At 45.8% G+C, this 27,526-nt stretch overlaps 1 protein-coding gene across 8 annotated transcripts in view; it reads right to left on the reverse strand.

Annotated features, from left to right (window-relative positions):
• Positions 1–20: 20 nt before the first annotated feature.
• Positions 21–27,526, reverse strand: part of ncor1 (nuclear receptor corepressor 1) — a 110,833-nt gene continuing 83,327 nt past the window's right edge. For 3 of the 8 annotated variants that reach the window (XM_024431751.2, XM_024431757.2, XM_024431756.2), the window contains 29 exons: positions 27,226–27,316; positions 25,086–25,554; positions 24,588–24,834; positions 23,790–23,994; positions 22,832–22,993; positions 21,610–21,776; positions 21,002–21,119; positions 20,648–20,734; positions 19,813–19,871; positions 19,371–19,536; positions 18,927–19,046; positions 18,727–18,810; positions 18,324–18,580; positions 17,857–18,193; positions 17,383–17,607; positions 16,760–16,966; positions 16,096–16,245; positions 14,603–14,830; positions 14,239–14,377; positions 11,905–12,368; positions 11,492–11,641; positions 7,530–7,678; positions 6,811–7,055; positions 6,448–6,597; positions 5,765–5,907; positions 5,491–5,544; positions 5,086–5,274; positions 2,693–2,881; positions 21–2,539 (listed from right to left, as the gene is read on the reverse strand). In XM_024431751.2, coding sequence (XP_024287519.1) covers positions 2,343–2,539; positions 2,693–2,881; positions 5,086–5,274; positions 5,491–5,544; positions 5,765–5,907; positions 6,448–6,597; positions 6,811–7,055; positions 7,530–7,678; positions 11,492–11,641; positions 11,905–12,368; positions 14,239–14,377; positions 14,603–14,830; positions 16,096–16,245; positions 16,760–16,966; positions 17,383–17,607; positions 17,857–18,193; positions 18,324–18,580; positions 18,727–18,810; positions 18,927–19,046; positions 19,371–19,536; positions 19,813–19,871; positions 20,648–20,734; positions 21,002–21,119; positions 21,610–21,776; positions 22,832–22,993; positions 23,790–23,994; positions 24,588–24,834; positions 25,086–25,554; positions 27,226–27,316 — 5,448 coding nt within the window. In that variant the 3' untranslated portion in view covers positions 21–2,342. The remainder of the gene's footprint in view (positions 2,540–2,692; positions 2,882–5,085; positions 5,275–5,490; positions 5,545–5,764; positions 5,908–6,447; positions 6,598–6,810; positions 7,056–7,529; positions 7,679–11,491; positions 11,642–11,904; positions 12,369–14,238; positions 14,378–14,602; positions 14,831–16,095; positions 16,246–16,759; positions 16,967–17,382; positions 17,608–17,856; positions 18,194–18,323; positions 18,581–18,726; positions 18,811–18,926; positions 19,047–19,370; positions 19,537–19,812; positions 19,872–20,647; positions 20,735–21,001; positions 21,120–21,609; positions 21,777–22,831; positions 22,994–23,789; positions 23,995–24,587; positions 24,835–25,085; positions 25,555–27,225; positions 27,317–27,526) is intronic. The other 5 variants (XM_024431758.2, XM_024431755.2, XM_024431753.2 and 2 more) reach the window with 5 other exon arrangements.

The raw sequence follows: 27,526 nt of genomic DNA on the forward strand, positions 1-27,526 counted from the left end.
AAAGAAACAAAAGATCCCCATTTCAGAGGTGGAGAACTGATCCACTTTATTGATTGGTCTGAACTCTTGTAATAGACTACTAAGAGACATTGTGCGATACAAACATTGCATTTCAACATCATGGGATACACGGGTTTTCAAGTCTCAAATTTTTAAACAGATAAAAAAAGTTACCACGATGTTTGACAGATTTGGTGCCTCCGAAATGGCAACCTATTCCATATATAGTGCACCGGCTCTGGTCAAAAGAAGTGCACTATATAGGGAATAAGGTGCAATTTTGGACAAAGACACAGCTGAAAAGTTGCACTTAGTCTTTTCCGGCTTCATTTCGATGTATCTTTTAAGATTCAAGTTTCGTAACCTTTTTCTCATTGCCGTTGTAAACACTTGACATCCCATCAAAAATAGGATGAATAAAATTGATGTTGAAAATAAAAATCTGAACATCAGCTTTAGGACTTTAAACAATTCAAAAGCAAAATGAAACGGAAAAAAACAAGGAAATATCAGGTTTAGAGCAGTTTGGGATTATTTAAGCGAAGCAGAAGCTGAGAGAACCAAAAAACATGGTGTGCTTTCACATATCCGAAAAAGGGTCTTGCAATGGAACATTACTGTCATTATTAATGTTGACCTAGTCTTTTGACAAAACGGTTGATTTATCTTGGATATTCATAGAGAATAGATTAAGAGGCAATGGACTTGAATAGTCACCATGACTGCAAAAAAGCAACTCTTCCTTAACAACTTGACTGTACCATACACAAAAGTGAAACAATTGCATGTGTCACACTACAAAACCATGTACCAGCTACAAAAGACAGGAACTCGGTCATAAACATCCAGGTTTCCATTAATTATGGGCAAAGTCAAAGCACATCTCAGTACAATCCTCTGCAGGAGCTTGAATAAGTTATACAACAGGTAGTATGCTTTTGTTGTCAAAGGTTACAAAGCAAAAAGTGCAACAATGGTGCAGACCATTCTTTATGTTTGGTTAGTTTTGTATTTTTTTTTGTCTAAAAACATAAAAGACAAATCACACAGATCAGTTTACTGTCAGGACAGTATATAAAAAAAAAAAGAGGGACTACGGAATCAAAACAAATAAACAAAAAACACCAAAATATTTCTCTGAGAAAATGATCTTAAAGCTGCCTTCTTTTTCTCCAGCCACAAGGCATGGGCGAATCTTGGGCGAAGGTTCCTGACGTACTTTAGTTACCATGACAACGTGGGTTGCAGAGTACTGTAAGTAGAACATTCTGCACTGGTTGGAAACCCCTAGAGAGACAGCTACGGGTCAGACTGTGTGCCATACAGTACACCCACCTTGTTTGTGGTCAGCTTAATCCAAACACAATTGGCTCATTGACAGAGTTCAGATCAACATGGGGGCCCAGAAGTAAAGTAGTCACGCGGAGAAGGAACAACATCAAGCTTATTAGTCTTCTTTCACCTTTCTGCTTGCTCCTACACCAGTGTTCTCAACTTGTTCCAAAGATATTGGTTTTGTTTTTCTCAATGGTGCGGTGACTGACAAAAGCTTTCTTTAAGTTCTAGATCAGCAGAAATATTGTTACATCCATGCATCATCTTTCTCCACAGTGTTGCAAAGACAGGCATCAAATTACAAACGCACAATTAAAATGTTAATGTGTGTGTTTGTTTCATTCACATATGTCAACAATGTTCAGGCTTTGGTGGTGCTTGGTGGGCAGGTGGATAGGGGGCCTCTGTCTCTCAGCTTCACTGTGTTGGGGGGTAAGAGATGGACAGGGAGGGACAGACTGATATTCAAGATTAAACCCTGGTCCTCCCCGATTCATTCAAAAACAAAGTGGATCCATTTAAAATCAACATTAAAATAAGAATAATCAAGTGAAGAAAAAAAACGGCAGAAAGTTACTCTATTTACATACAATGATTTTTCTTATAGACAAAAGCATCTTTCCAAAAATCAAACAATTTCCCCCCAAAGAAATGTGTATTTTGTGTTGTTTTTTCATATTTATACATTACAAGTTCTTTATCTTTCATCATATCCTCCAACCAGGCTTCCTCTGTCCTGACAGGCTGTCTGCCAAAGCTTCTGAACATAAAGGGAGTCAGTCTATCCTGAAGATTAAAGCCTGTCAGTCACTCGCTGCCTTTCTTACTGCTGGCAGTCAGAGGGCGCTGTTGAACCAAAAGGGACACCCCCACACCCACTGTTCTCCCCACACTCATTCAGCACCAGTGAGTGTTGGGGGGAGGGGGTGGGCAGGCAGGCCTGTACTGAGAGGCCTGCCCTTCCTCTGGGGTGGGATGAGGGGCAGGTAGGGCTCTAGTGGCAGGGCTCAGTCATCGCTGTCTGACAAGGTCTCATACTGCTCCGACAGTAGGGGCTCCCGCTCCCACACACGCTGCTGCTGGGAACCCAGAGGGCCTCCTGGTGGGGGCTGCTGGGCCTGCATGGAGGGGGAGGCCATGGAGGTGGGGGGCGTGCTGCTCAGCATGCGCATGGTCAGGGGGTTATAGGGGAACTGCATAGAGCCTGGAGAGAGATGCGAGACAGGATAGTCTTTAGAGGGATTTTTCTTATTTAGAAAATCCTGATTTCTGAATTCCCGTGTGGCTGTTAATAATGTGGTATTGTGTTCACAGACAAATAGACAGAGACCCAGAGTTTAAATGTGTCTTGTCTTACCTGTGGACGAGGGCCGGTCCTCCCAGGCCCAGCCCGTGGCCTGCTGGTGGTAGTCTCCCTCTGAGTGGACGGAGGAGACTGACGAGGGCCGCTCCCCTCCTGCTGCCTGGGCTGCTGCTGCGTATGCCTGACCTGGGTTGGGCGACTTGGACTTCCGACTGTTGGCTTTGCTCTGCAGTTTCTGCTTGCCTGTTGTGTTAGCAATAAGTTTTATTTGCACAAATACAGTGAAATGCTTAACTTGCAAGCCCTACTCAACAGTGCAGTATTCAACATCAAAATAGTATAACTAAAAGAGGAAGCTATTTACAGGGTCAGTGCCAGTACCGCATTTACAATGTGCAGGGATACTGGTGTATTTGAGGTAGATATGTACATGTAGGTAGGGATTAGAAGAAAGTGACTGGTAGCAGGATGCATAATAATAATAGTACAATAACAGTATGGCAGCAGCATAGGTGGTGGGTGTGTGTAAGTTTGTGGGTGTTAGTGTGAGTTGGGACTATTCTGGAGAGCTTGTTCCAAATCTCAAAATGTCAAAGTATAGGGTTTTTTCTGCCCGGAGTGGGTGAAAACCTGCTTTCGCGATAAATTCACTTCCTTCTGTTATAAAATACATTTTTACCAAGACAGATATGATTTTTTAAAACCTTTATTTAACTAAGCAAGTCAGTTAAGAACAAATTCTTATTTTCAATGACAGCCTAGGAACAGTGGGTTAACTGCCTTGTTCAAGGGCAGAACGACAGATTTGTACCTTGTCAGCTGGGGGATTCGAACTTGCAACTTTTCGGTTACTAGCCCAATGCTCTAACCACTAGGCTACCCTGCCGCCCGATTATTCATGTTCTGAATTGTTCAGTGGTGTCTTTCTCGAACATATTATGAACAGTAACCTAACACATCCGACAATAGCCACCGAGCTCTGTTGATAAAGCGTTGCTGCTTCTTGCAGCGACTTTTGAGGATTTTACATGGCGATGGTCTTCTGCAAAGTTGTTTCCCCAGGTCGCAAAAAGCTCAATTAACATAACGAGCTGAATTAAATGTAAAATTATTTGAAAATAAAAAGCTTACGGTACGCTCTGTGCTCCGTTGACAATTCAGAGATACGCTTGTTTTTCTGAGAGATCTTTAAAAAATAAGATTTTCATATTAATGAAAAGCGTATACTAAATCTTTTAAATTGTATATATATGTCATGTCTCAATCGATCTTACCTCTTGTTTTATGCCCTCTGGATTTGAGAAGAAAGACGTTGAGCCTGTCAGTTTGCCTTAATTCTCGCACAGCATCCAGGCTAGCTGACGCAAATACTATTTTCCAGATTTTTTACAACTTTTTTCCTCTGGCCTCCATTGATTTAAGCCCTATTCGGACAGGATACATCCCCCAGGTAATGGTATTATGTGCACGAGCACAAATCACCACATCTGTAATTTTAGTCCCGTCCAAATCTGCCATGTCAGTAATTTTCACTTGGCAGGAAGGTTATTATCCCAGCCCTAAAAACCTAATGTTTTTCGGCAAACTCCAAAGGTCCTCTGATAATGCATATCCCGTGCTAATCGTCATCCCTGTGTTTTGAGGGATATTACTGAGTTTAACAGGTGCTGCACCCAGTTTGGGTTAGAACATGGGAACAAATTGATGCTTAAAACAAAGTGCTATGCACGTAGCATACAAATTAATGATCTGTTTTGTCCTATATCAACTTTCCTAGTGTCTTACTTCTCTTTTAAAAGATGAAGTGGACACAATTGTACTAATGAATTAATAAATTGCCAAATACGTCAGGTAATTAAATATCTGCGTAGGTTACAGTTCATGGTTCTTATTGATATGCATTATTATTTAGACTTTCTCTGAACTGAAGGCCATTAGGCTAATATTAGGCTATTCCAAGACATTTGAAATATCTTCACACCTAGGAGAGCCTCCAGGCATCCGTCATAATGGTCAATTGTGAATGAAGGAAAAAAATAATAATTACAGGGGCAGTTCGGTAAAACGAATCCCGTCTGAATCGTCCACTGTTAAAACGGACATGTTGGGGTAATAATTACATAACCGCCGTTCTATAGTAATACTAGTCACGTGCGAATAGGGCTTTAGTCACCCTAATATTGGCCATCCTACAAAGGGTAAGAAAAACTCAACCTTTGAACGGATTATGATAGAGACCATTGGTTTTCTGAGTATCTACACAATTAACATCATTTTACCCATTGGTCAAAATATTTTTGGATTGGACACCCTACAAAGTACTCTATTCCAATGGATCTTTAGAGACAGACAGGGTTAAAAAGGAGGGTGTGTGAGTATGTAAATACATAAATGTTTACTCCTGTTTAGTGGTTTCAGTCTGCTGCGTGTGGTTGTTTTCCACTGACCCATGCTAGGTGAGGGGTTGGCCTCCTGGCGGGCCTCGTTGCTGGGGGTGTTACAGCTGGGCTGAGGCCCTCCTTGGTGCTCCTCTGGCCTTTCATCCAGGTTGCCCATCAGGGCCTTCCGGATGATGTCCTCCAGGCCCAGGTTACTGGCCGGGTCGCTGAAGGAGTGGTTCCTGGGGTTCACGCTGCCTGGCGGGCCAAACACGCACACAGGACGAGGGGGAAGACATGGCACAGCCACCACAGTCATGTTCATTAGGGTATTCAAACAGAAACATTTAAAAAAATCTTTGTTTCAATTTATTTCATAAACTTTTGGGCTGGTTTAAATGATTTTAGTATGTTTGAATATGAGTATATGGTGATAGAATAGGATCCTATGGTGTTAGAAATGTTTATACTCACTTGAGCTGGTCACAGCGGGCAAGTTGAAGATCTCTGTGCCTGGTTGTGCATTTCCTGAAAGGAGAAATAATAGCATAGTTCAGTTAACAGTATGTCTTCCTATTACAATGTTATCCGTTGTTAAATGAGAAATGAGTGCAATGCATAGAAAATATCCTTTAAATGAATAAAATACAGTGCGAATTGAGTTCTATCAAATGCTATATTTTTTCTATCTTGGAATGCTTTCTTAAATGACGTTCGTACAATGAAGATAACAAGAGAGGCGACTTACCTACATCAGAATCCCCGACACCAGAGGAGTTTAACTTACGAAATATCTCCTGCTTCTTGGATTTCACCATAGGGGAGGTGTTCTCCAGCTTGGTGAAGAAGGAGGGCAGGTAGCTGACACTGCCAGGGGATCGAGAGTCGCCCCTGTAACCAGAGAAAGGCCACCACGGGGTTAAGAGTCAGGCAGCAGAGGGCTGATTAGGCTAGCGTGCCACTGGCACCCCCACCCAGTTTCCACTCTGTTAGCATGACAAACAGGTCACAGCTGCCCACAAGGCACATTCTGTCCATGGGCACTGAAGGTATCCAGTATCCACACGCACAAATGCACGTAGACATACAAAATAAATCGCTGTCATGCTTTTTGGTTTGTCAACTTAATGGCCGAAACATACATATATGTCTAGTGATATCATTGAACGTTCCATTAGGTCAGGGGTGTCATTCCATGGAGGGCCTAGTGTCTGCCGGTTTTTCTTTTTTCTTTTCAATTAAGCCCCAGACAACCTGGTGAGAGGTTACTTACTAATTAGTGACCTTAATTCATCAATCAAGTACAAGAGAGGAGCGAAAACCCACATACACTCGGCCCTCTGTAGAATGAGTTTGACAAGTGTGCGTTAGGTGAACATAAAGAAATGCGAGAGCGCCCACTACTTAAGAAGATATGCCAGTCCTACACACCTCATCTCAGGCTGGTCAGCCTCTCGTCTCTGGGGTTGTTGCTGCTGCTCTCTGGCCTCCTGTTGTTTATCCTGGTAGCTCTGGGGAGGGGAGATGGGCTCATAACTCTCCACCGCCCCCCTGCCACCCCGATCAGGGGATTTACCAGGTCTGGGGAAGGGACAGAGGAAGAGAGGGAAAAGTGAGAATTTGATGGAATGGACAGGGGTGCACCACCAGGGTTATGTTGATTAGGGAGAAAATGTTTTGCATGGGAGGTACAACCTGAACTTATTGCAAACCGTTTAAACAGGCTAGACAGGCTAAACAGGCTAGCTTGGTCAAGAGGTTGTGTTGGGCTACTGGTGGGTGTTGCTACTGTACCTGGCTCTGGGCTTGTCAGGGGCGTTCTCAGGAGACACTCTGCTGGGCGTGGGTCTCTGATGGTGTGATGTGGCCTGGTTCTGGTTCTCTGGGCTGTAGCGGCTGTGGCCCTTGGCACGGCCCCCGGGGCCCGAGCTAGATACTGGCAGCTGGGCGCTCTGGAATGTGGTGGTGGCAGAGGAGGAGATGGTGGTGGAGGACTGAGGAGGATCCTGGTTCCTGGCAAAGTCCTGGGTGATAATATGCTATAAAAGGAGAAAGAGGAGGAAACATAGATCGGGAAGATGTTATTATTTGGAGGCACACCTCCATTTTCAGTCTCTACTCTTAAACATTTGTATCCAAAGTTGTCTAGTAGAGGCTGTTGTCAGAGTTGTTGAGATCATCATTTGCAGTTCAGTCGATGGATCACTCAAGATATCATCATTCAACAAAAAGTGGTATAGGAGGCATACTGTACATTAATTGTTGGTAAAGTCATTTGTATTGGTTACACAGTACATGGATTGTTTGCCTTAGGAACCCAGTTAAAAAGGGCTAATGAAGGAACAAGTCATTGGGGTCTTCTTCAGGCTGACTACATAGCAGTTGCCTGACAGAACTCATGCCTGGATAGGTGTTTAATATCAGCTAACCACAAAATATGATATAGCAATGATGCCCGACTGTGCAGGCAATGACATGGCATGCAACCGTGGAAAGCTACCAGTGTGTCTTACCGAGATGTGGTCAGCCAGGGTCATGACCCGGTGGGTCTTGGGGACCTGCTGGGACTGGGAGTACCCTCCGTCAGCCTGGGAGGAGGGGGGCTGCTGGGACTCCGCTGACTGGCGGTAGCGGATCATGTCAAAGGAACGCATGCCAGCTGCTGAGTGAGGATAACACACAGTTACCAGACTGAGTTGGGGAGGGTAGAGAAATGGCAGAGAGAAGTGATATATGGGAATGGAGGAGAGGGTGATATATCGGGGAGGGTGGAAGGAGGGGTAGAACTACCCCTCCTTCCACCCTCCCCGTATGTCAACAGGCAGCTGATATACATTTGCCTCCAGCTGACAGAAATAGCTTGTGGAGTGGTCTGGTGACCAGATGGGAGCTTGTGGGGAATGGAATGGTGTCGCCTGCTCTGTCGTACTTAGCTTACAAGGTTACTGGGCTGAGGAGTCATTCGGGACATGTTGGGTAACTTAAACATTCCATAAGGAAACCAATACCAATGAGAAAGAGAGCTTGAGACCTTCAAGAGAATACTTCAAGTCCCCACATGACATCTATAGTAGAGGTCGACCGATTATGATTTTTCAACACCGATATCGATTATTGGAGTACCAAAAAAAGCCGATACCGATTAAAACCGGACGATTTGTATATATATATTTGTAATAATGACAATTACAACAATACTGAATTAACACTTATTTTAACTTAATACATCAATAAAATCAATTAACCCTCAAATAAATAATGAAACATGTTCAATTTGGTTTAAATAATGCAAAAACAAAGTGTTGGAGAAGAAAGTAAAAGTGCAATATGCGCCATGTAAAAAAGCTAACGTTTAAGTTCCTTGCTCAGAACATGAGAACATATGAAAGCTGGTGATTCCTTTTAACATGAGTCTTCAATATTCCCAGGTAAGAAGTTTTAGGTTGTAGTTATTATAGGAATTATAGGACTATTTCCCTCTATACCATTTGTATTTCATTAACCTTTGACTATTGGAAGTTCTTATAGACACTTTAGTATTGCCAGTGTAACTGTATAGCTTCCGTCCCTCTCCTTGCTCCTCCCTGGGCTCGAACCAGCAACACAACGACAACAGCCACCATCAAAGCAGCGTTACCCATGCAGAGCAAGGGGAACAACTACTAGAAGGCTCAGAGCGAGTGACGTTTGAAACGCTATTAGCGTGGGCTAACTAGCTGGCCATTTCACTTCGGTCACACCAGCCTCATCTCGGGAGTTGATAAGCTTGAAGTCATAAACAGCGCAATGCTTGAAGCACAACGAAGAGCTGCTGGCAAAACGCACAAAAGTGCTGTTTGAATGAATGTTTACGCACCTGCTTCTGCCTAACCCCGCTCAGTCAGATACCTGTATGCTCAGTCAGATTATATGCAACGCAGGACACACTAGATAATACCTAGTAATATTTTTTTACATTTATTTTACCTTTATTTTACTAGGCAAGTCAGTTAAGAACAAATTCTTATTTTCAATGATGGCCTTGGAACAGGCTGTTCAGGGGCAGAACAACAGATTTGTACCTTGTCAGCTCGGGGATTCAAACTTGCAACCTTTCAGTTACTAGTCCAACGCTCTAACCACTAGGCTACCCTGCCACCCCCAATATCAACCATGTGTAGTTAACTAGTGATTATGATTGATTGTTTTTTTTATAAGTTTAATGTTAGCTAGCAACTTACCTTGGCTTACTGCATTCGCGTAACAGGCAGTCTCCTTGTGGAGTGCAACGAGAGAGAGGCAGGTCGTTATTGCGTTGGACTAGTTAACTGTAAGGTTGCAAGATTGGATCCCAGAGCCGACAAGGTGAAAATCTGTCGTTCTGCCCCTGAACGAGGCAGTTCAGGGGCAGAACGTTCCTAGGCCGTCAATTGAAAATAAGAATGTGTTCTTAACTGACCTGCCTAGTTAAATAAAGGTCTAAAAATAATAACAAATAAAAGGTATAAAAAAATATGTTAACTTTTTTATTTTATTTTTATTTTTTTATTTTTTAAATAAAATTAATATAAATATAATTAATCGGCCATTCCGATTAATCGGTCGAACTCTAATACTAATAGTAATATGCATATATTAGCATCTGGGGCTGAGTAGGAAGCAGTTTACTCTGGGCACGCTATTCATCCAAAAGTGAAAATGCTGCCTCCAAACGAGCTTCAATGCCATACAACACTCCTTCCGTGGCCTCCAACTGCTCTTAAACGCTAGTAAAACTATGCTTTTCAACCGATCACTGCCCGCACCCGCCCACCCGACTAGCATCACTACTCTGGACGGTTCTGACTTAGACTATGTGGGCAACTACAAATACCTAGGTGTCTGGCTAGACTGTAAACTCTCCTTCCAGACTCATTTGAAACATCTCCAATCCAAAATTAAATCTAAAATCGGGTTCCTATTTTGCAACAAGCAACCTTTACTTACGCTGCCAAACATACCCTAGTAATACTGACTATCTTACCGATCCTCAACTTCGGTGATGTCATTTACAAAATATCCTCCAACACTCTACTCAGCAATTGGATGCAGTCTCTATCACAGTGCCATCCGTTTTGTCACCAAAGCCTCATATACCACCCACCACCACAACCTGTATGCTCTCGTCGGCTGGCCCTCACTACATATTCGTCGCCAGACCTACTGGCTCCAGGTCACTTATAAGTCTTTACTAGGTAAAGCTCCGCCTTATCTCAGCTCACTGGTCACCATAACACCCACCCGTAGCACGCGCTCCAGCAGGTATATCTCAATGGTCATCCCCAAAGCCAACACCTATTTGGCCGCCTTTCCTTCCAGTTCAGCTGCCAATGACTTGAACGAATTGCAAAAAAAGAAAATCGCTGATGTTGGAGACACATCTCCCTCACTAACTTTAAGCGTCAGCTATCTGAGCAGCTTACCGATCGCTGCAGCTGTACACAGCCCATCTGTAAATAGCCCATCCTATCTATCTACCTCACCCACATATTGTTTTATTTACTTTTCTGCTCTTTTGCACAGCAGTATTTCTACTTGCACATCCTCATCTGCACATCTATCACTCCAGTGTTAATTTGCTAAATTGTAATTACTTCGCCTATTTATTGCCTTACCTCTTCACGCCATTTGCACACACTGTATATAGACTTTTTCGATTGTGTTATTGACTATACGCTTGTTTATTCCATGTGTAACTCTGTTGTTGTTTGTGTCGCACTGCTTTGCTTTATCTTGGCCAGGTTGCAGTTGTAAATGAGAACTTGTTCTCAACTGGCCTACCTGGTTAAATTAAAAAAATAGTCCAGATGCAGGCTTAATATTTGCCAAACAGCTCAATGCCTCCGTAGGTTGAGTGCAGACTAGAGTTTTTTAAATTAATCTCCGACTCGCTATGCGTCGATACTTCAAAAATTTACATTCTTAAACTCTAACTGTATACCCATGTTTGTCCTCATAAGAAGACAGGTTTTTGTTCTACGTTTGCTACAGTTTACCCTACTAAACAGGCTGGCTTGGTCAAGAGCTGTATCTGTTCCTGGCTCTGGTCTCGTCAGGGTCGTTCTCGGGAGACAAACCACTGACTGTTTCCTCGTTGCTGTTGCACTAAGATGGCAACTCAGCGTGAATGTGCATGTGCCAATTGAACCTCAACAAGGTAACAGTCAGTGGTTGTATTTGATTAACGTTTTATTAAAAAGTATGGATTTCAGCAAACAAAGAAAGGCAGGCAACGGGACAAACATAGGTATACAGGGTAAAGGGTTTAAGAATGTACATTTTTGAAGTATCGACGCATAGTGACTCGAAGGAGTTGGAGGTTCATTGAATTTTTTTTTAAAAATAAATAAATAAATAGTCTGCGCTCAACTCCGCAAGCTTAATCTGTGTCAGGCAAACCAGAACTGAGAAAACATCCTATTATTGAATGGCTCACAGTATAACGCTTTCTTCTTACCTTGTGTTGCTGCCTGTGCAGCCCTGTCCCTGTCAGCCCTCTCCCTGTCATCCTGCTGCTGTTTCTCCTGCTGGGCCTGGGCTGGAGAGTTGGCTGGGCTGATCACCTCGATGGCTCCTCCACTGGGGACCTCATACCGACTGGATGACACTGCAGGGGAGGGACACACACACCTTGAAAACAACCCTCTCACTGACATATGATCATTTTCTCTTTTTTTGTTATTTGCTATGTTATTAAGTCTTACATGTTAGAAATGCTGGGAATTCAAACGCAAACCAAATCTATATCCAGGTGTCCACCCACCCAGCCAGTAGTATTACAGGACTGGCTCAAATCCTATTTGTCTCTATATATAGTGTCCATGTTCTACACTGTTCCCTGTTGTATTTTATTCTATGTGGAAGACTCACAGCTGCTGGAGGAATCGGAGCTCTGGGAGCCTCTCTCCCGTGAGTCCTTGTCCGAGGCGATCTGACGCTTGATGATGACATCGATGAAGTTGGCGGCCGTGATGGTGGTCTTTCCTCTGGTCCTCAACTCCTCCTCGATGCGTGACTTGGTGGGGGGACCCTTGTCCTTGCCCCCCTGGGGACCACCAGACCCCTCAGCGTATCCTGGGTGGGGTTTCCCCCCTGGCAGAGACATGTAGGGAGACTGCATGGAGCGCCTGTCTGCCTCCTGCTGCTGCTGCTCGTGCTGCCGCCTGGCCGCAGAGGACGATGATGAAGACATGTCGTCATCTCGATCGTGCTTGGAGGAGTCCTTGCCCTTGTTGACGTCCATCTGAGGGGCGGATGCGGCAGCGTCCACCAGGGCAGCCAGGGCATCGGCTGCAGTGCTGTAACGGGCTCCTGCCTGGGCTGCTGCAGATGGCCTGGAGGTGGCAGAGAGGTTGAAGGTTAATATTATATATATATAAACTCAGCAAAAAAAAAAAACGTCCTCTCACTGTCAACTGCGTTTATTTTCACCAAACTTAACATGTGTAAATATTTGTATGAACATAAGATTCAACAACAGACAAACTGAACAAGTTCCACAGACATGTGACTAACAGAAATGGAATAAATGTGTCCCTGAACAAAGGGGGGGGGGGGTAACAGTCAGTATCAAAAGTAACAGTCAGTATCTGGTGTGGCCACCAGCTGCATTAGGTACTGCAGTGCATCTCCTCCTCATGGACTGCACCAGATTTGCCAGTTCTTGCTGTGAGATGTTACCCCACTCTTCCATCAAAGCACCTGCAAGTTCCCAGACATTTCTGGGGGGGAATGGCCCTAGCCCTCACCCTGATTGAGATCTGGGCTCTCCGGATTGAGATCCGGGCTCTTCGCTGGCCATGGCAGAACACGGACATTGCTGTCTTGCAGGAAATCACGCACAGAACAAGCAGTATGGCTGGTGGCATTGTCATGCTGGAGGGTCATGTCAGGATGAGCCTGCAGGAAGGGTAGCTCATGAGGGAGGAGGATGTCTTCTATGTAACGCACAGCGTTGAGACTGCCTGCGATGACAACAAGCTCAGTCCGATGATGCTGTGACACATTGCCCCAGACCATGACGGACCCTCCAAATCGATCCATCTCCAGAATACAGGCCTCAGTGTTAATGCTCATTCCTTCGACGATAAACACGAATCTGACCATCACCCCTGGTGAGACAAAACCGCGACTCGTCAGTAAAGAGCACTTTTTGCCAGTCCTGTCTGGTCCAGCAATGGTGGATTTGTGCCCATAGGCGACGTTGTTGCCGGTGATGTCTGGTGTGGACCTGCCTTACAACAAGCCTGCAAGCCCTCAGTCCAGCCTCTCTCAGGCTATTGCGGACAGTCTGAGCACTGATGGAGGGATTGTGCGTTCCTGGTGTAACTCGGGCAGTTGTTGTTGCCATCCTGTACCTGTCCCGCAGGTGTGATGTTCGGATGTACCGATCCTGTGCAGGTGTTGTTACACGTGGTCTGCCACTGCGAGGCTGATCAGCTGTCCGTCCGGTCTCCCTGTAGTGCTGTCTTAGGCGTCTCACAGTACGGATATTGCAATTTATTTCTCTAGCCACATCTGCAGTTCTCATGCCTCCTTGCAGCATGCCTAAAGCACTTTCACACAGATGAGCAGGGACGCTGGGCATCTTTCTTTTGGTGTTTTTCAGAGTCAGTAGAAAGGCCTCTTTAGTGTCCTACGTTTTCAAAACTGTGACCTTAATTGCCTACCATCTGTAAGCTGTTAGTGTCTTAACGACCTTTCCACAGGTGCATGTTCATTAATTGTTTATGGTTCATTGAACAAGCATAGGAAACGGTGTTTAAACCCTTTACAATGAAGATCTGTGAAGTTATTTGGATTTTTACAAATTATCTTTGAAAGACAGGGTCCTGAAAAAGGGCCGTTTCTTTTTTTGCTGAATATATGTATATATATGGAACGAAAATGGGCATAGGTGGTGGGCATGGCGCGCGATCAATTACCTGCAATTCTACACATTTATCCATGGAGCCGATTGAAAATGTTGCAGTTTTAATGCAATTTTTTTGATATTCTATACTTTCCACGGCTAATGCTGTGTTATTTTGTGACTGTTAGTTCTCAAAGATTATATTATTTAAAAAAATATATGAGCTCATTACTTTTTCTACATACAGTACTTTACATCTGGTTAACACTGAAGGCGCTTTTCCATCACACACACTCTGAGTGTACATGGGATGAGGGCTTTACAAGGCCAGAGCGGAGCAGGCTTAGACTCACATGAGAGGGGTGATGACACCCTTGCTGTTGGTTCCTTGGAAGATGCTGGGTCGCTGCTGCTGGGCTTCCTGTGACCTCATAGATGGGGAGGGGCTACGCAGGTAACCACGGCTTCCTGGTCTATCTGGCTGCCCTGGACCTGGGGGAAAAACAAGAGCTGACTTCCATAACAGAAAAGATCAATTCAAAGTTGGAAGCTTATAATGGCTTTTTCAACGCTGTCCCAAAAAACAGGCTACATTAAAAATCCCTTAACTCTGTAAGAGAATTTGTTCAGCCAGGTTCAATCAAAACAAACTGCTATGAACTAGTTGGCACTGTATTGTTGATGACACTGTACAATATAAATGGCATTGAGGTTCACCTCCACGCATGTAGTCATTGGCAACCGCTGCAGCCACCACTCGCTCACGCTCTCGTTGTCTGTACTCCTCCCTTTCCCTCTCCCTGTTCTCCCTTTCTCGCTCCTTTTCCCTCTCTTTCTCTCGATGCTCCCTTTCTCTTTCGCGCTCCCTCTCCCGTTCTCGCTCCTGACAGGCAGCTACTGTAGCTGCGAGGTGGGCTTGGTGGCCTGTGGACACAAAGAAACAGACAACACACACACACACAGTAGGTTTACACACCGTCTCTACTTAGGGTACAGTCGCTGAGGGGTAGAAGGATGGTTGGGCCGCCTTAAGCACACAGTGCTGTTGTGAATGCCTGATGACACAGAGAGGAGTGTCCTGCCTGGATGTGGATCAGGATAGCCAGCAGAGATGTTCTGGGTACCATCTCTAATGGAGCTTTCTACTCAATTTGGCATTTACTTTTTTGTTACATTTCCCAATTAATGAGGTAAACTGAACATCTGATTTTCGGTAGAGAGGTTACTGCAGTAGGTGTTTACTGTAAAGAGGTTACTGCAGTAGGTGTTTACTCTAGAGAGGTTACTGCAGTATGTGTTTACTGTAGAGAGGTTACTGCAGTAGGTGTTTACTGTAGGGAGGTTACTGCAGTAGGTGTTTACTGTAGAGAGGTTACTGCAGTAGGTTTTTACTGTAAGGGGGTTACTGCAGTAGGTGTTTACTGTAGAGAGGTTACTGCAGTAGGTATTTACTGTAGAGAGGTTACTGCAGTAGGTGTTTACTGTAGAGAGATTACTGCAGTAGGTATTTATTGTAGAGAGGTTACTGCAGTAGGTGTTTTACTGTAGAGAGGTTACTGCAGTAGGTGTTTATTGTAGAGAGGTTACTGCGGTAGGTATTTACTGTAGAGAGGTTACTGCAGTAGGTGTTTACTGTAGAGAGGTTACTGCAGTAGGTGTTTACTGTAGAGAGGTTACTGCAGTAGGTGTTTACTGTAGAGAGGTTACTGCAGTAGGTGTTTATTGTAGAGAGGTTACTGCAGTAGGTGTTTATTGTAGAGAGGTTACTGCAGTCGGTGTTTACTGTAGAGAGGTTACTGAAGTAGGTGTTTACTGTAGAGAGGTTACTGCAGTAGGTGTTTACTGTAGAGAGGTTACTGCAGTAGGTGTTTACTGCAGTAGGTGTTTACTGTAGAGAGGTTACTGCAGTAGGTGTTTATTGTAGAGAGGTTACTGCAGTAGGTGTTTACTGTAGAGAGGTTACTGAAGTAGGGGTCTACTGTAGAGAGGTTACTGCAGTAGGTGTTTACTGTAGAGAGGTTACTGCAGTAGGTATTTATTTAGATCTGGTCCATAGGTGTGTTCAGGTCAATTCAGATTCTCAGAGCTCAGGGGAGTGCAGCAGGGCAGAGTGCTTCAGGGGGTTGAGGGTAGGAGGGGGGAATAAAGGAACAAGAGGGGGGTAAGAGAACAGGAGGGTCAGGTTAGTGTTGGGGCAGGGGGGTCCTCACCTGGAGATATGGAGGCTGGGTTGAAAGGCCTAGGAGGGAAAGGGGGTTGAGCTCCGGGGATGTAGGTGATGCGGTCCATAGTGGGAGTACCTGTTCCCCCAGGGTGAGGCAACAGGATAGTTGGAGGCATCTGGGCTAGATCAATAATCCCTTTTACAGACAGAAGCAAAGGGCCAACAGTGAGCAACACGAACCAAATCCATAGGATCAATTTGAAGAGGTATGAATGAACATTGTGTACAGTAGCCTTGGTTTTAACAGTCACCTTTCTCTGAACAGTGCTCAAAAACATATGTTTTTGTAATAGGGCTGCTTAATTTTCAAAAAGGTGCGTGGAGTGGTCACCTTGTAAGAGGCAATCACTGAGCAAACGAAAGTCTGAATTGAATGTTTGTCAATACCCAATTTATAAAATGGAGTATTAGCTGCAGGCCCAAAATATACGTCAACAAATCAGCGATAATAAACTAAAAGAAAACTCTAAATCAATATAAGGCAATTTGTCAGGGTCATTTGCTTCTGGGCGTCTGGAAAAGGTAGCCACTAATTCACAAGAACACAGACTGCGTTCTACCCATCACCCCACATCTCTCCCTCCTATCCCTACCTCCCTCAGGTGAGAGAAGGACACACAAACAGACAGACAGCAGTCAGAGTCCAGTACCTCGCGCTCCGGGAGGATAAGAGATGGCAATCTGTTGCTGTTCCCGTGGCGACAGGCCCCTGGCAACATCGGGCCGTGGTATAACCTGCATCTGCTGTGAGGTGATATAATCGTTGAGGATGGTCTGCCTTGTGTTCTCCATGGTGTACAGCTGGTAGGTGTTGTGGTAGCCTGTCGGGGACGGCTGCCTCGGGAACATGTATGCAGCTGCATGGGGAGGAGGGGAAAGGAGAGGTGCAGATAGAGACCAAAAATATGAACAGCAGGCGAACAGATGGTGATTACTCTACTGACGTCAATGGACTCAACCTGAGACTGGACAGGACACTCAGTGCCTATGAATGAAAAATGACAAAGCTACCCCAGTTCACCCAGTCTATCATTCCACGATTTAGGTCTATTATTGTGTTGTTCATAGAGGTTGGCTCAGGTTCAAAAATATAATTTCTTCCCCTGAATACATTGAGCATTTGACTGAGCCTGCATGGAGTGCCAAATGGGCAGGGTTTGCACTTTTGGGACTATTCCATCGGTTCCATTGTGCCAGGCTCACAAATAAATAAAAATACTATTTGAACCCATGCTTGGTGGGTCAGGGTAACAGGGTGTGTTGTGTGTCCTACCAGGGTCCAGGACGGCCCGGTGGAAGAGGGTAGGGTCTAGGTGTGGAGGCAGGTGAAAGCGAGGCTCTCCGGGGGCCATGGGGCGGTGGTGGGGGTCAAAGGGGCTGTGGGAGGCCATAGGGTGGTTGGGATCACCCCCTGACACAGGGGACTTGGCTGGAATACTGTCCCTCTGATTGGGGGTCATGGTACTCTTCCTATCGTGGGACGTAGGCTTCCCAGTGCCTGGATAGGGGAGAGAAATGACAATAACACAAATGGCTTTCATCAAAACAAAAATCAATAAAGTAAACATAAGGATTAACAAAAATGTGTTCAACACTTGCAATGTTTTGAAATTGTACTGTTAAAGCCACACATCATTGCTTGTGAAGTGATTGCTGTACAATGAAATGGCCTCGTGCAAATACATCTGACAGAAGATCTATGAATTGAAAGTGAATACTTTGAGAGGGAAGGTCAGACAAGACATACCCTCCTGTCCTCGGCCCAGCATGGGCGAGCCTCTGGACATGGAGCTGGTGCTGTAGTTGACCGGGGTCCTGCGGGCATCTGCGTCTTGGTACATGCCAGGGCTGAGCTGGGACTTGCCTTGCTCCTGGTGGGTGGAGCGCAGCACGGAGGTGGCCGAGTTGACCACAGAGGTGTGGCGCGCTCGCTGCTGCTGCTCCGCCGTCGCCTTGCTCTCCTCGTACTTGGCCCGCTCCATGGCCTCCAGCTGGGGCATGGTGGGGCCATGGGGCAGCCTACTGGGACTGGTGATCAGGGACTTGACGTTGTGCTTGATGGCCGACTGGCTCAGAGGATGGCCCTGGTAGAGGGAGAGGAGGGATTGGATTGTCTGTTGGTGACAACGAACAGACAGCACTCACTCAATCACTGGCACACACACGCATGCACGCACACACACAGCTGCAGAACACAAACACACACACACTTACCTGGGATATGGAGCCCTCCATGGCAGCTCGGCTGTTGGCAGCCATGTCGGGGGTCTTGCGGGGGTCCTGTCCAGGCTGCTCCTGGCGAGGGATCTCATGGATGGAGCGACCCATCTCCTTAATGGTGTTCACCCCCTCATAGGGCTTACCCTTACCTATCCCCCCCTCAAATGAGCGGATGGGTGGGCTCTCCCGCTTTATCTGCTTGCCGTACTTCATGCTCTCCTCATAGGCCTCTGCAGAGGTTCTGGGTGTACCTGGAGTGGGAAGAGAAAAATACAAATACATTTTAAAACTTAAGTTACCTAAAAAGTAAAAATCATATTTGCTGAGTTTAATTTGTGGTTTTCAATTGAATTATTTACATAGGAGCTGCGATGATGTCACCTGATAACTTAATTACCTTGCATGATGGATCCAGTCATCATGGGCCTCTCCTTAGACTCCCCATGGGGACTTTCTCTGGGCAGGGCTCGGATTATCAACCCTGACACACACACAAAGTCAGTCACTATCACCTAGTGGCCTGAATATATGCACAGAGATTAGGGTAGAAGACAAAACCCACTCTCTTACAGACGTGCGCACACACACACGCCTTACCCTCGAAGGGGGCTCCTTCTCTCCCGGGGTGGCCTCTGGCGGCCTCCATCATATCGTGGGAGCGTTTGAGCTCATGGCCTGACCTGGGGCTACACGTGGCCTCTCTTGGGTTCTTAATGGCTACGGAGACAGGGAGACAATATATGTTAATTTAGGCCGATTTAGATATACAGACCTAATTCTTGCTACCAATAAATGCTGATGAATGCCTGACTTCAGGTGCACACGGGTACCATTTTCCTTGTCCCAATTGACTAACTCCCTGGGTAAACTAATGCCCAGGATAAGTAATAGGATCATACACAATGCAATGCAGCACATTTCCAGAAACTACTATACTGTAGTATAAATCTGAAGTCCCATACGTAACACACTACAACGAAAAATATCAGATTTACAAGAAGATCAATTCGTGGAGTGACCACTAACACAGCTTCATATTACCATCGTAGGATAGGATGTGTCCACTCTTGCCCTCGTAGATGACGTGTCCCTTGGCCAGATGTTCCCGGGCCTTCTCTGGGTTGCTCAGTTCCTCCGTGGCCAGCTTGGTGTTGGTGCCCTTCAGCAGGTCAGTCGCAATGCTGGACCCAGACAGGGCTGGCGTGCCCTGGTCACACAGAAGAGAGGTAGAGAGAGAAAAGTAATGATGGACAGAGAGAAATGGGTCCAATTAAAGGTCAGAAACCAGGAACAACTCAACTTTTTCATAATAATGTTTATTTTAACTTACATAGCACTTTTCATTTCAAATAAAATCGTCTCCAAAAATATTAGACTAATTCACAGCATACATCATAAGAAAACCTGTGATATTAGATGTCCATAGACGGCGTGGTGCTTGGATACACATAATGGCTTAGCAATGTTATTGTAACTGTAATACCTGTGTGATTGATCCTCTGGCTGGGTTGCCTCTGCTGATACCCCCATCCATTGGGCCTCCTAGAAGGAAGACAACAGACAGAGGTTGGTATGTGTGGATATAGATGAGGGTTGTACAGTTGTTGGCATTATATTCCTGGTCAGAATCATTGAAGCCTAACTCCGATTTTCCCTCATTCTCCCGGAAGTTTGCACTCGTTGACTTCATCTCAAGGATTTAAAGTAATTGGTGTAAGATGGTACACTCTGGCTGCACTAATACATTGCTTTTAAATCTTGGTGGGGAGAGTAGTAGAGCAATGGGCTGCAGCCTGAAAGAGGGAGACATTGGGGTGTGGAAACCTCTGTCACCCCAGAGGTCAGTTGTGGGAGAAGGTGTGAGGAGGACTTCTAGTGAAAGGAGGTGCTTTTTGAACTGGGGCTCGTGAGGTCTCTCTCCATCTCCCTCCCTCACCAGCATGGCACATTCTGTCAAGTCTGTGCAAACAGAGGGCAGGAGGGAGGGAAGGAGGGTGGAGGCCAGACTCCTCCACTTCACTCTTCTCGATCGCCTGCGATAAAGCTATTTTCTATCAATCTTGCAAACCTGGGTTCAAATAGTATGTCAAGTCTTTAGTCCCAGAAATGCAACCCCCACCCATCTGGCACTCTAGGCAGGCAAACGTTGAGTATTTGAAAGATTTAAAATATGATTTTAACACAGGTGCGGTTTCTGGGTATTCACTGTGGGTAACAGCACTGTTTTGGTGAGAGTGTGAAAGGAGAAACACTTGGGAGGCAAGGACAGGCAGGATGACAGGCAGACACTTTTGTGAGATGGACAAATAGACACACACCTCTGACTACCCCCTCATACTGCATCTGGGAAAGGAGGCCCTCCGACTGGCAACGCGGAGAACACTCCTCCTGCTTAATGTAGGACACTGGGGAGAGGGAGGGAGGGAACGAACAGGGAAGGCAAGTGAAGTGGGACATTGGGACTGTGACATCAGGTCTGAATGTGCTCAAACGTTGACAATATGCTCGTCTCTCTCTCATGCCAATCTAATAGCAGAGAGAGGACATTAGATGATGATAGACAGTATCCAGACAGTATCCACACCACTTAGTATGAATAAATGTAGTATGCTAGTTTGGACAATGGAATGTAGATCGGGGGTGCGTGTGTCATCCAGACAGGCTTGTCTTACCAGGTTTGGTGGGGTCCTGCTGCCTGGGCAAGCCCAGGGATATGGAGCCCACTGAGCTCTTTGCAACCTCTGGGCCACCGTAGACAGCATGGGATGGCAGGTACGTACCAGGAGTTCCCTGAAATGGCAGGAACAGACAGGTCAGAATCAGGTCAGGGTTGCAAAATTCCAGTTGGAGGATTCCCTCCCTGCTTGTTATCTCCTGATTCTGGGAGTCCATCAACCAGAATTTCTGAAAAACTTAACTTTCGCAGAATTATACAGCAGAGAAATACATGGAAAGTGCAATGTACACAAATAAGGGTGGAGCACACAGATGTGTACTAAAGTTTGCTCTTTGGCATATTGGCTAGTAAACGTTCCTAAATACAGAGTACTGTCTGCTACAAAGGCAAATAGCCTTATAGGTTTCTTATTAAATAATTATCACACAACAAATACTGTTAGTGTATGACTGATGAGAAAGAGAGAAAATAAAATGTTTTATTATTTAACCAAATAGAACATACAAAACACTTTAGCCACACCTGCTCTGGGTGCCCACCTGTGTGGGCCTAACCAGGGGGCTGGCTGGATCTGAACCCTCACCTGAGGGATATGGGTCTTACCTGGGAGATGGAGCCGCCCTGGATAAAGGAAGGCTTGTCTGTGGGTTTGGAGGTTGGAATGAGTGGAGGAGGAGATGGAATGTTGGCGGGTCGGCTGTGTCTGGAGAAAGTCACACGGACTCCATCAGGCAGACTCTGGACCACCTGGTTGGGAGCTGGCTGGAGCACTAGGAGAGAAAAACAATAGAAGTTAGGGAGTGACACCATCGATCATATGATTATTTAGCATGAACCTTGTCTAGGATACGGTGAAGAAAGGAAGAAAAAACACACAAAAAGTGTGTCAGGAAAAGAAAATCCAGAGGCACTGAAAAGTTAAAGCATTTAACATTTTTGCAACCCTCCAGGAAATATATTTATGCCAATTATGGATATTCTCATAGAAAAATGATTGTACCATTTCCTGCCATTTCCACAGATCAGTCACTGTACATTATTGCAACTAAATTCAAGCTAAATTGTTTCTCATTCTCAGCCAGTGCATCATTCACTACTCTTACTAACAGGCTCCACCAGCAGCCTATCTTCCATCTATGAGTGCATGGTGATAACATTGAGGCAGATTCCCCAGACTGAAGTAAACAGTGAAGTAAACACAGTACAGTGAGTCTGGTAGCTAGAGTTAAAAGTCTGAAGCCGACCTAAACCTGATGTAACCTCCCTGCCTTCTGTCTGTCTGTACATCTGTGGGAACAGCCTCAGGGAGTGAGATCTGGCTCGTCTGAGTTCTACCCTGTTAGTGAGTTACGGTGACCGGGAGTGACCTGCCTTGAGGAAACAACCCTGCTCCCTTCCTCCCGACAGTCTGCCCGCCCTCAGTGCCCCTGCACTTTACAAAATCAAACATTTAAATTTTATCCGGGAGAGTACCTACAGCAGGCACAGACGTCAGCATCCTGGCAGCTCACACAGAGATAAGGAAACAAGCTAGTCCATGACGAAATACTGTTAAAGCCTTACTGCAGCCAGGCTCTGTGTGTGTGTGTAAGTAATATTAACATGCATTCATGATAGGGACAGATAGTATTTTAAGGCCAGTTACAGTACAGATGAATCTACTCACAGAGAATCGGTAAAGAGAAGGGGGGGATAAGGCCAACTGTACTGTAAGAGCTTTAGCCAATGGAAAAAGAGTTGGCAACAGCACAAACAGTATGAGAGCAGGCTAGCTAAACAGTAGAGCTGAGGCCACATGGGGGAGGACAGAGCAGAGGGCGGTTACCTGGAGGCACGCTGTAGCGGGAGGCGTTGGGGTCGTTGGGCTGAGGAGAGGCCTTGCTCATGTCCCTGGGAGAGAGCCTGTAGGGAGAGCCAGGCCGACCAGACTGGGCCTCCTGCTCCAGAGCCATCTTCATATCATAAGGCATGTAGGGGAAGGGCTTACCTGAACACAACACAGAACAGAGACATATGAATGAAAACACAGTCACAAGATAAATGCCGCACACAAATAGATGAACAATCAGAAGATGAAACACAACCCGAGACGATTTTATTATACATTTCAATCAACAAAATAATAGGGTCTTGGCACAGATTCACAGATTTCACACACAAAAAAGCCCATCAGCCTGCCTTACTGCTCTAACACGAACTGCAATTTCCAAGCGTCTTCAAATATCGCATTGCGGGACTACCCAAAAACCTTTTTAGCTCTTAAAAAAGGTGATTAAAGCTTTGGGTGTCTAATCACTCACTTCCCCCCCTTCACACAAAATATACCATTCAGACTCCGAAACAGGGTAAGCCAATTGTGTCCTTTGTGGCTGAATGACTCTTCTACCCTTAAAAATAGGACCCACTTCTCTGTCTGTCTGCCTGGGGGAACTAACTGTCCTGCTCTGACACACTCAAGTCATGCTCCTTCAAAAGTCGACCACAGAATGAATCCCTCTCTTCTCCCAGAGGCATTTCAGGAAAAACAAGCTTTCCCTATCAGAGCTTTTAGCTTTCATGTTCGCATTACGTGTAAAATGGGGTCAGCTAACATCTTGTTCTTGTTCTGGTTCAGCAGTCTGAACCGGCTCGCTCTCCTCTTTCCTTTTTTGACGCTGAACGAAAGCGAATGGGACTGAAAAATGCATAGGCTATAAATAGGCTGCTGTTGGTTGAGAGGCTCAGGTAGGTAGGGGCTTGGAGGGGGGATACCAGTGTGTATGTGTGTGTGTCCTCTCTCTTACCCTCCCTGTCCAGTACAGTGGGGCTGTGGGTAGTGAAGCGCGGGCAGTTGGGAGGTTGTCTGCTGTGCTCGGGGTCGGCCTGGTCCTGTCTCTGTTTATCCTCCGCGTGGGCCGACTCGTGCACCGCCTTGATCTGGTGCTGGAACATGGCAAAGCCACTGAGGGGGGCTCCCATGGGCATCCCGCCAGTGCTGAAAGGACCCACCTACAGGAGGAGGGTGAGGAGAAACACCCCTGTGAGGAAGACTGGAGGGGGACAAGCTCTGTACAAGTGAGCAGCTGAAGCATTGTCCTCTAACCCTGAAGTCCTTCTATCTACAATCTAGAAATAGATGTTGATTGGACTTCAGAATGAGAAGAATAGTACTAACACCTGCCTTTAAACCATCCCCGGAGAAAGGATAAATTACATTATCTGATGAATGAAATGTAAAAAATGACAAACAGTTGTTAGATTGGTTTGCTTTTGTGTTTGCACGCATATCTCAGCCCCATTGCTTAAACAGGCGATCCTGTTTGTCTGACTTCATCCCATAAGAAATAGAGAGACAGAAGCACCATAGAAGAAGCAATTAGAGGGAAAGAAAGGGACATCAGAAAACAATTTGACAGTGTCAGCACATTAGCATGATTGGACTACCGGTAGACAACAGATGGGCCCAAGTTCATTGATTTAGATCCCTGCAAACACATTGATCAACTGATTGATTTAACATTTCAATGGAAAAAGAAGAATCCATGAATTGAATTGATTGATTTACAGGTTGGTTGGAAAAGTGCGGGGGATGATGGACTCACTTGACGGGTAGGTTGGTCTAAACAAGACATGCTTTCACCCTGTTGCCTGCCTCCGTATGCCTGCCTCTCCGAATGGGCATATCTGATCATAGAAAAGTGTGGGTTGCTATAGTGACTGACCATGGGCGGGATGGCAGCGGCGCCCTGCTGGAACTGCTGCATGTTGAGGTGGGCCTGCTTGGCCGTGGACATCAGCACTGAGCCGGGAGGGCTGAGCAGCGAAGGCTTGTCCATACTAGAAAAAATCCTGAGTACACAGGAGAGAGGGGGAAACAGGAGAAAGGGGGAGACCAGAGAAGAGAGAGATGGTGAGACACACGGATCAGAAAGAGTTGAGGTAATGATTACAGGAGTTAGGATAAAGGAGTCCTGTATGAAGGGATTCAATTACCACTAATAATATCAACCATTCACAACCTTAATAATTCATCCAAATAGCTTTGTTTTTAAAGTCTGAAACAAGAGTCCTTAATCCCCATGATGACCACCCTGACCCACCTCTGTCTCTCGGGCTCAGCGTCCACATCCTCATCTGCACTGCAGGTGGCGCTGGAGTCATTGTCTGAGTGGTGCCCCTCTCTCTGCTCCTCTCTCTCCCCATTGTCCCCCTTCTCCTTAGCCGAGTCAGGCTCCACCTTCACCTGTACATCAGTACCCCCTGGCTTCATGTCCACCTCCTGGGGCTCACACTTGGGGTGCACCTGGCCCTCATAGGCCGCCCGGGCCCTCTCCTGATCCTCCTGAGAGTCAGGGTCTCTGGCCTCTCCCTCCGGGCTCTTCTCCAGCTTGACCCTCAGCTCCCCGTAGGACGGATCCTGGCCCTTTCTATCGCTGGCCTGGTCCTGATCAGACCGCTGGCTCTCTGACCCTCCAGCAATGTCTCCCCTCTGGGACTCTCCTCCGACCTTGGAGGGGTCTGCCTGGGACGGGGAAGGGGCACTCTCTGTGTCTGAGCTGTTCTCTCCACCTGTATGAATAAAATATTGAATGTTTTTATTTTTATTTTTAACATGTGTCAATACCTAGATAAATCTCTGACACGGATGTCAGGTGACAAAAGACAAAGCTTCAGTCCCCTTCCCCCAGCATTCCTGGCTATGCCCAACCAAGTAACCCTCTCCAATCTGCAGGCAGTTACACCAACTAACCAAGGCCTTGAGGACAGTTTGGGTTTCCTTGGGAGACAATGAGAGCTTCAGGAACAACAACACATAATATAGTGACCTCCTGTAGCGTAGACAGCACTTTACAACTATCTGGTAGACTGGAACCAGATAAGGCAATCTCTCAAACTGACATGACCCAAGCATTATGACATCCAGTGACTCAGTGACACGACTAAACATAACAGATAGCAACACCCCCACGCCAACCAACCAGCCAACAAGCAACCCTTCCTCCACCTCCACCACCTTCCCACCCCAGCCCTACACCACCTGCCTTGGCGCATGTTGCATAGTTGGTCATCCTCCGGAGGGGCAGAGAGAGGGAGAGACTGCAAGGGTAGGGAAAGCCTCTCCTACCTCCCTGTCAGGTGAGGGGCTAAGCTCAATTAAACCACTTTGCTTTATCACAGACAAAACCTGGAGGGATTTGGGCTCCACTCCAAAAGAGAGAAAGAGGGAGAGGATGAGGGTTAGGGAAAGAAGGGAGCAGAAAGAGGGGGCGAGAGAGAGATGGCTAAGAGCTACAGTCAGTGAGTGATAGGTCTGTGATAAACCCGGGGGGGGCTCTCCTAAACAATGGAAGTCATGAGCACATTTACAGCCAGGACGAAATAGAAAGGTCCCACAGTTAATCTGGACTCACACTCATTAAACTATCACCATAATTGTCAGGGCAAGAAATGTGAATATTCAAAACAGGCTCTTTCTGCCCTGTTACGGCAGCCGATACAAGGGCACTTTAGGACTTTTAGGAGTGGAGAGAGTGAGAGAGAGATTGGCGTGGAGAGAGAGAGAGGAAGTGAAGAGAGGCAGAGGAGAGGGAGAAAGTGAGAAAGGGTGTTGGAAAGAGAGCAGAGAGTTGTGGAGAGATGGGGTGCGGGAGAGGGGATATGAAGAGAGAGAGTGGGAGGCCCTGCAGATCAAAAGAGTGGAGCAACACACTTTCTTGACTCTTTAAAGCCAAGGAACAGTTACATAACCCAGGCCCAGCAGTCAGAATTAGTTCACATCTTTTATGTCTCGCTTTTCTCCCTCCTCCTTTTGATCCCTTTTTCTCTCTCATTAAAACTACAGATAGTAGCGAGAAAATACTGGGGCTCCTTTGCCATTAACTTAAAATGTAATTCTCACAAGACGGAAAGTTCAAGAGGCTCTTCCTGAAGTGGACTCACTCTTACAGATCTCTACACTCTTCCATAGAGAGACGCTTCTCTAACTCTGTCTCTTTTTCCCTTGCTCTTTCTCTCATTCACATTCACTACTGGATTGAACATTCTCTCAGATCAAATGTAAATCAAAACTAATAATTAGCTATGATTGTGTGTATATTTGTGCTATGCAGACAGTGTATCTGTGTCTGAATGCGAGGATTCACGTGTTTGTGAGTTTGGATAAACGGAGAGGGATGGTGTGAGTGACTCTGTTGTGTATGTTATTCTGGTGTGTGTGTGTGTGTCATCTCTCTGACTGACCGTCACTATCCTCTGGGTTTTCATCATCGTCAGCTGAGGCCATGCTCTCGCTCTGAGACGGGTCCCGATCACCCCGCGCCCGCCGGATGTCCTGAAGAAACATACAAGCGTTATACAACAGAGTACATCCACTTCACAGTTAGTTTGTAATACAGAAAATTAATTAAACATAGTTTAACATTTATAGATTAAAGATAGTGACAGACATACATTTTTAGATTAAAGATGGTGACAGACATACATGTTCTGATATAGAGATTACAGAAACCAAACCACTTCATATTGTACTTGAACACGGGTG

This window comes from Oncorhynchus tshawytscha, linkage group LG09 (assembly GCF_018296145.1).
Source record: "Oncorhynchus tshawytscha isolate Ot180627B linkage group LG09, Otsh_v2.0, whole genome shotgun sequence".
Taxonomy (NCBI): domain Eukaryota; kingdom Metazoa; phylum Chordata; class Actinopteri; order Salmoniformes; family Salmonidae; genus Oncorhynchus; species Oncorhynchus tshawytscha.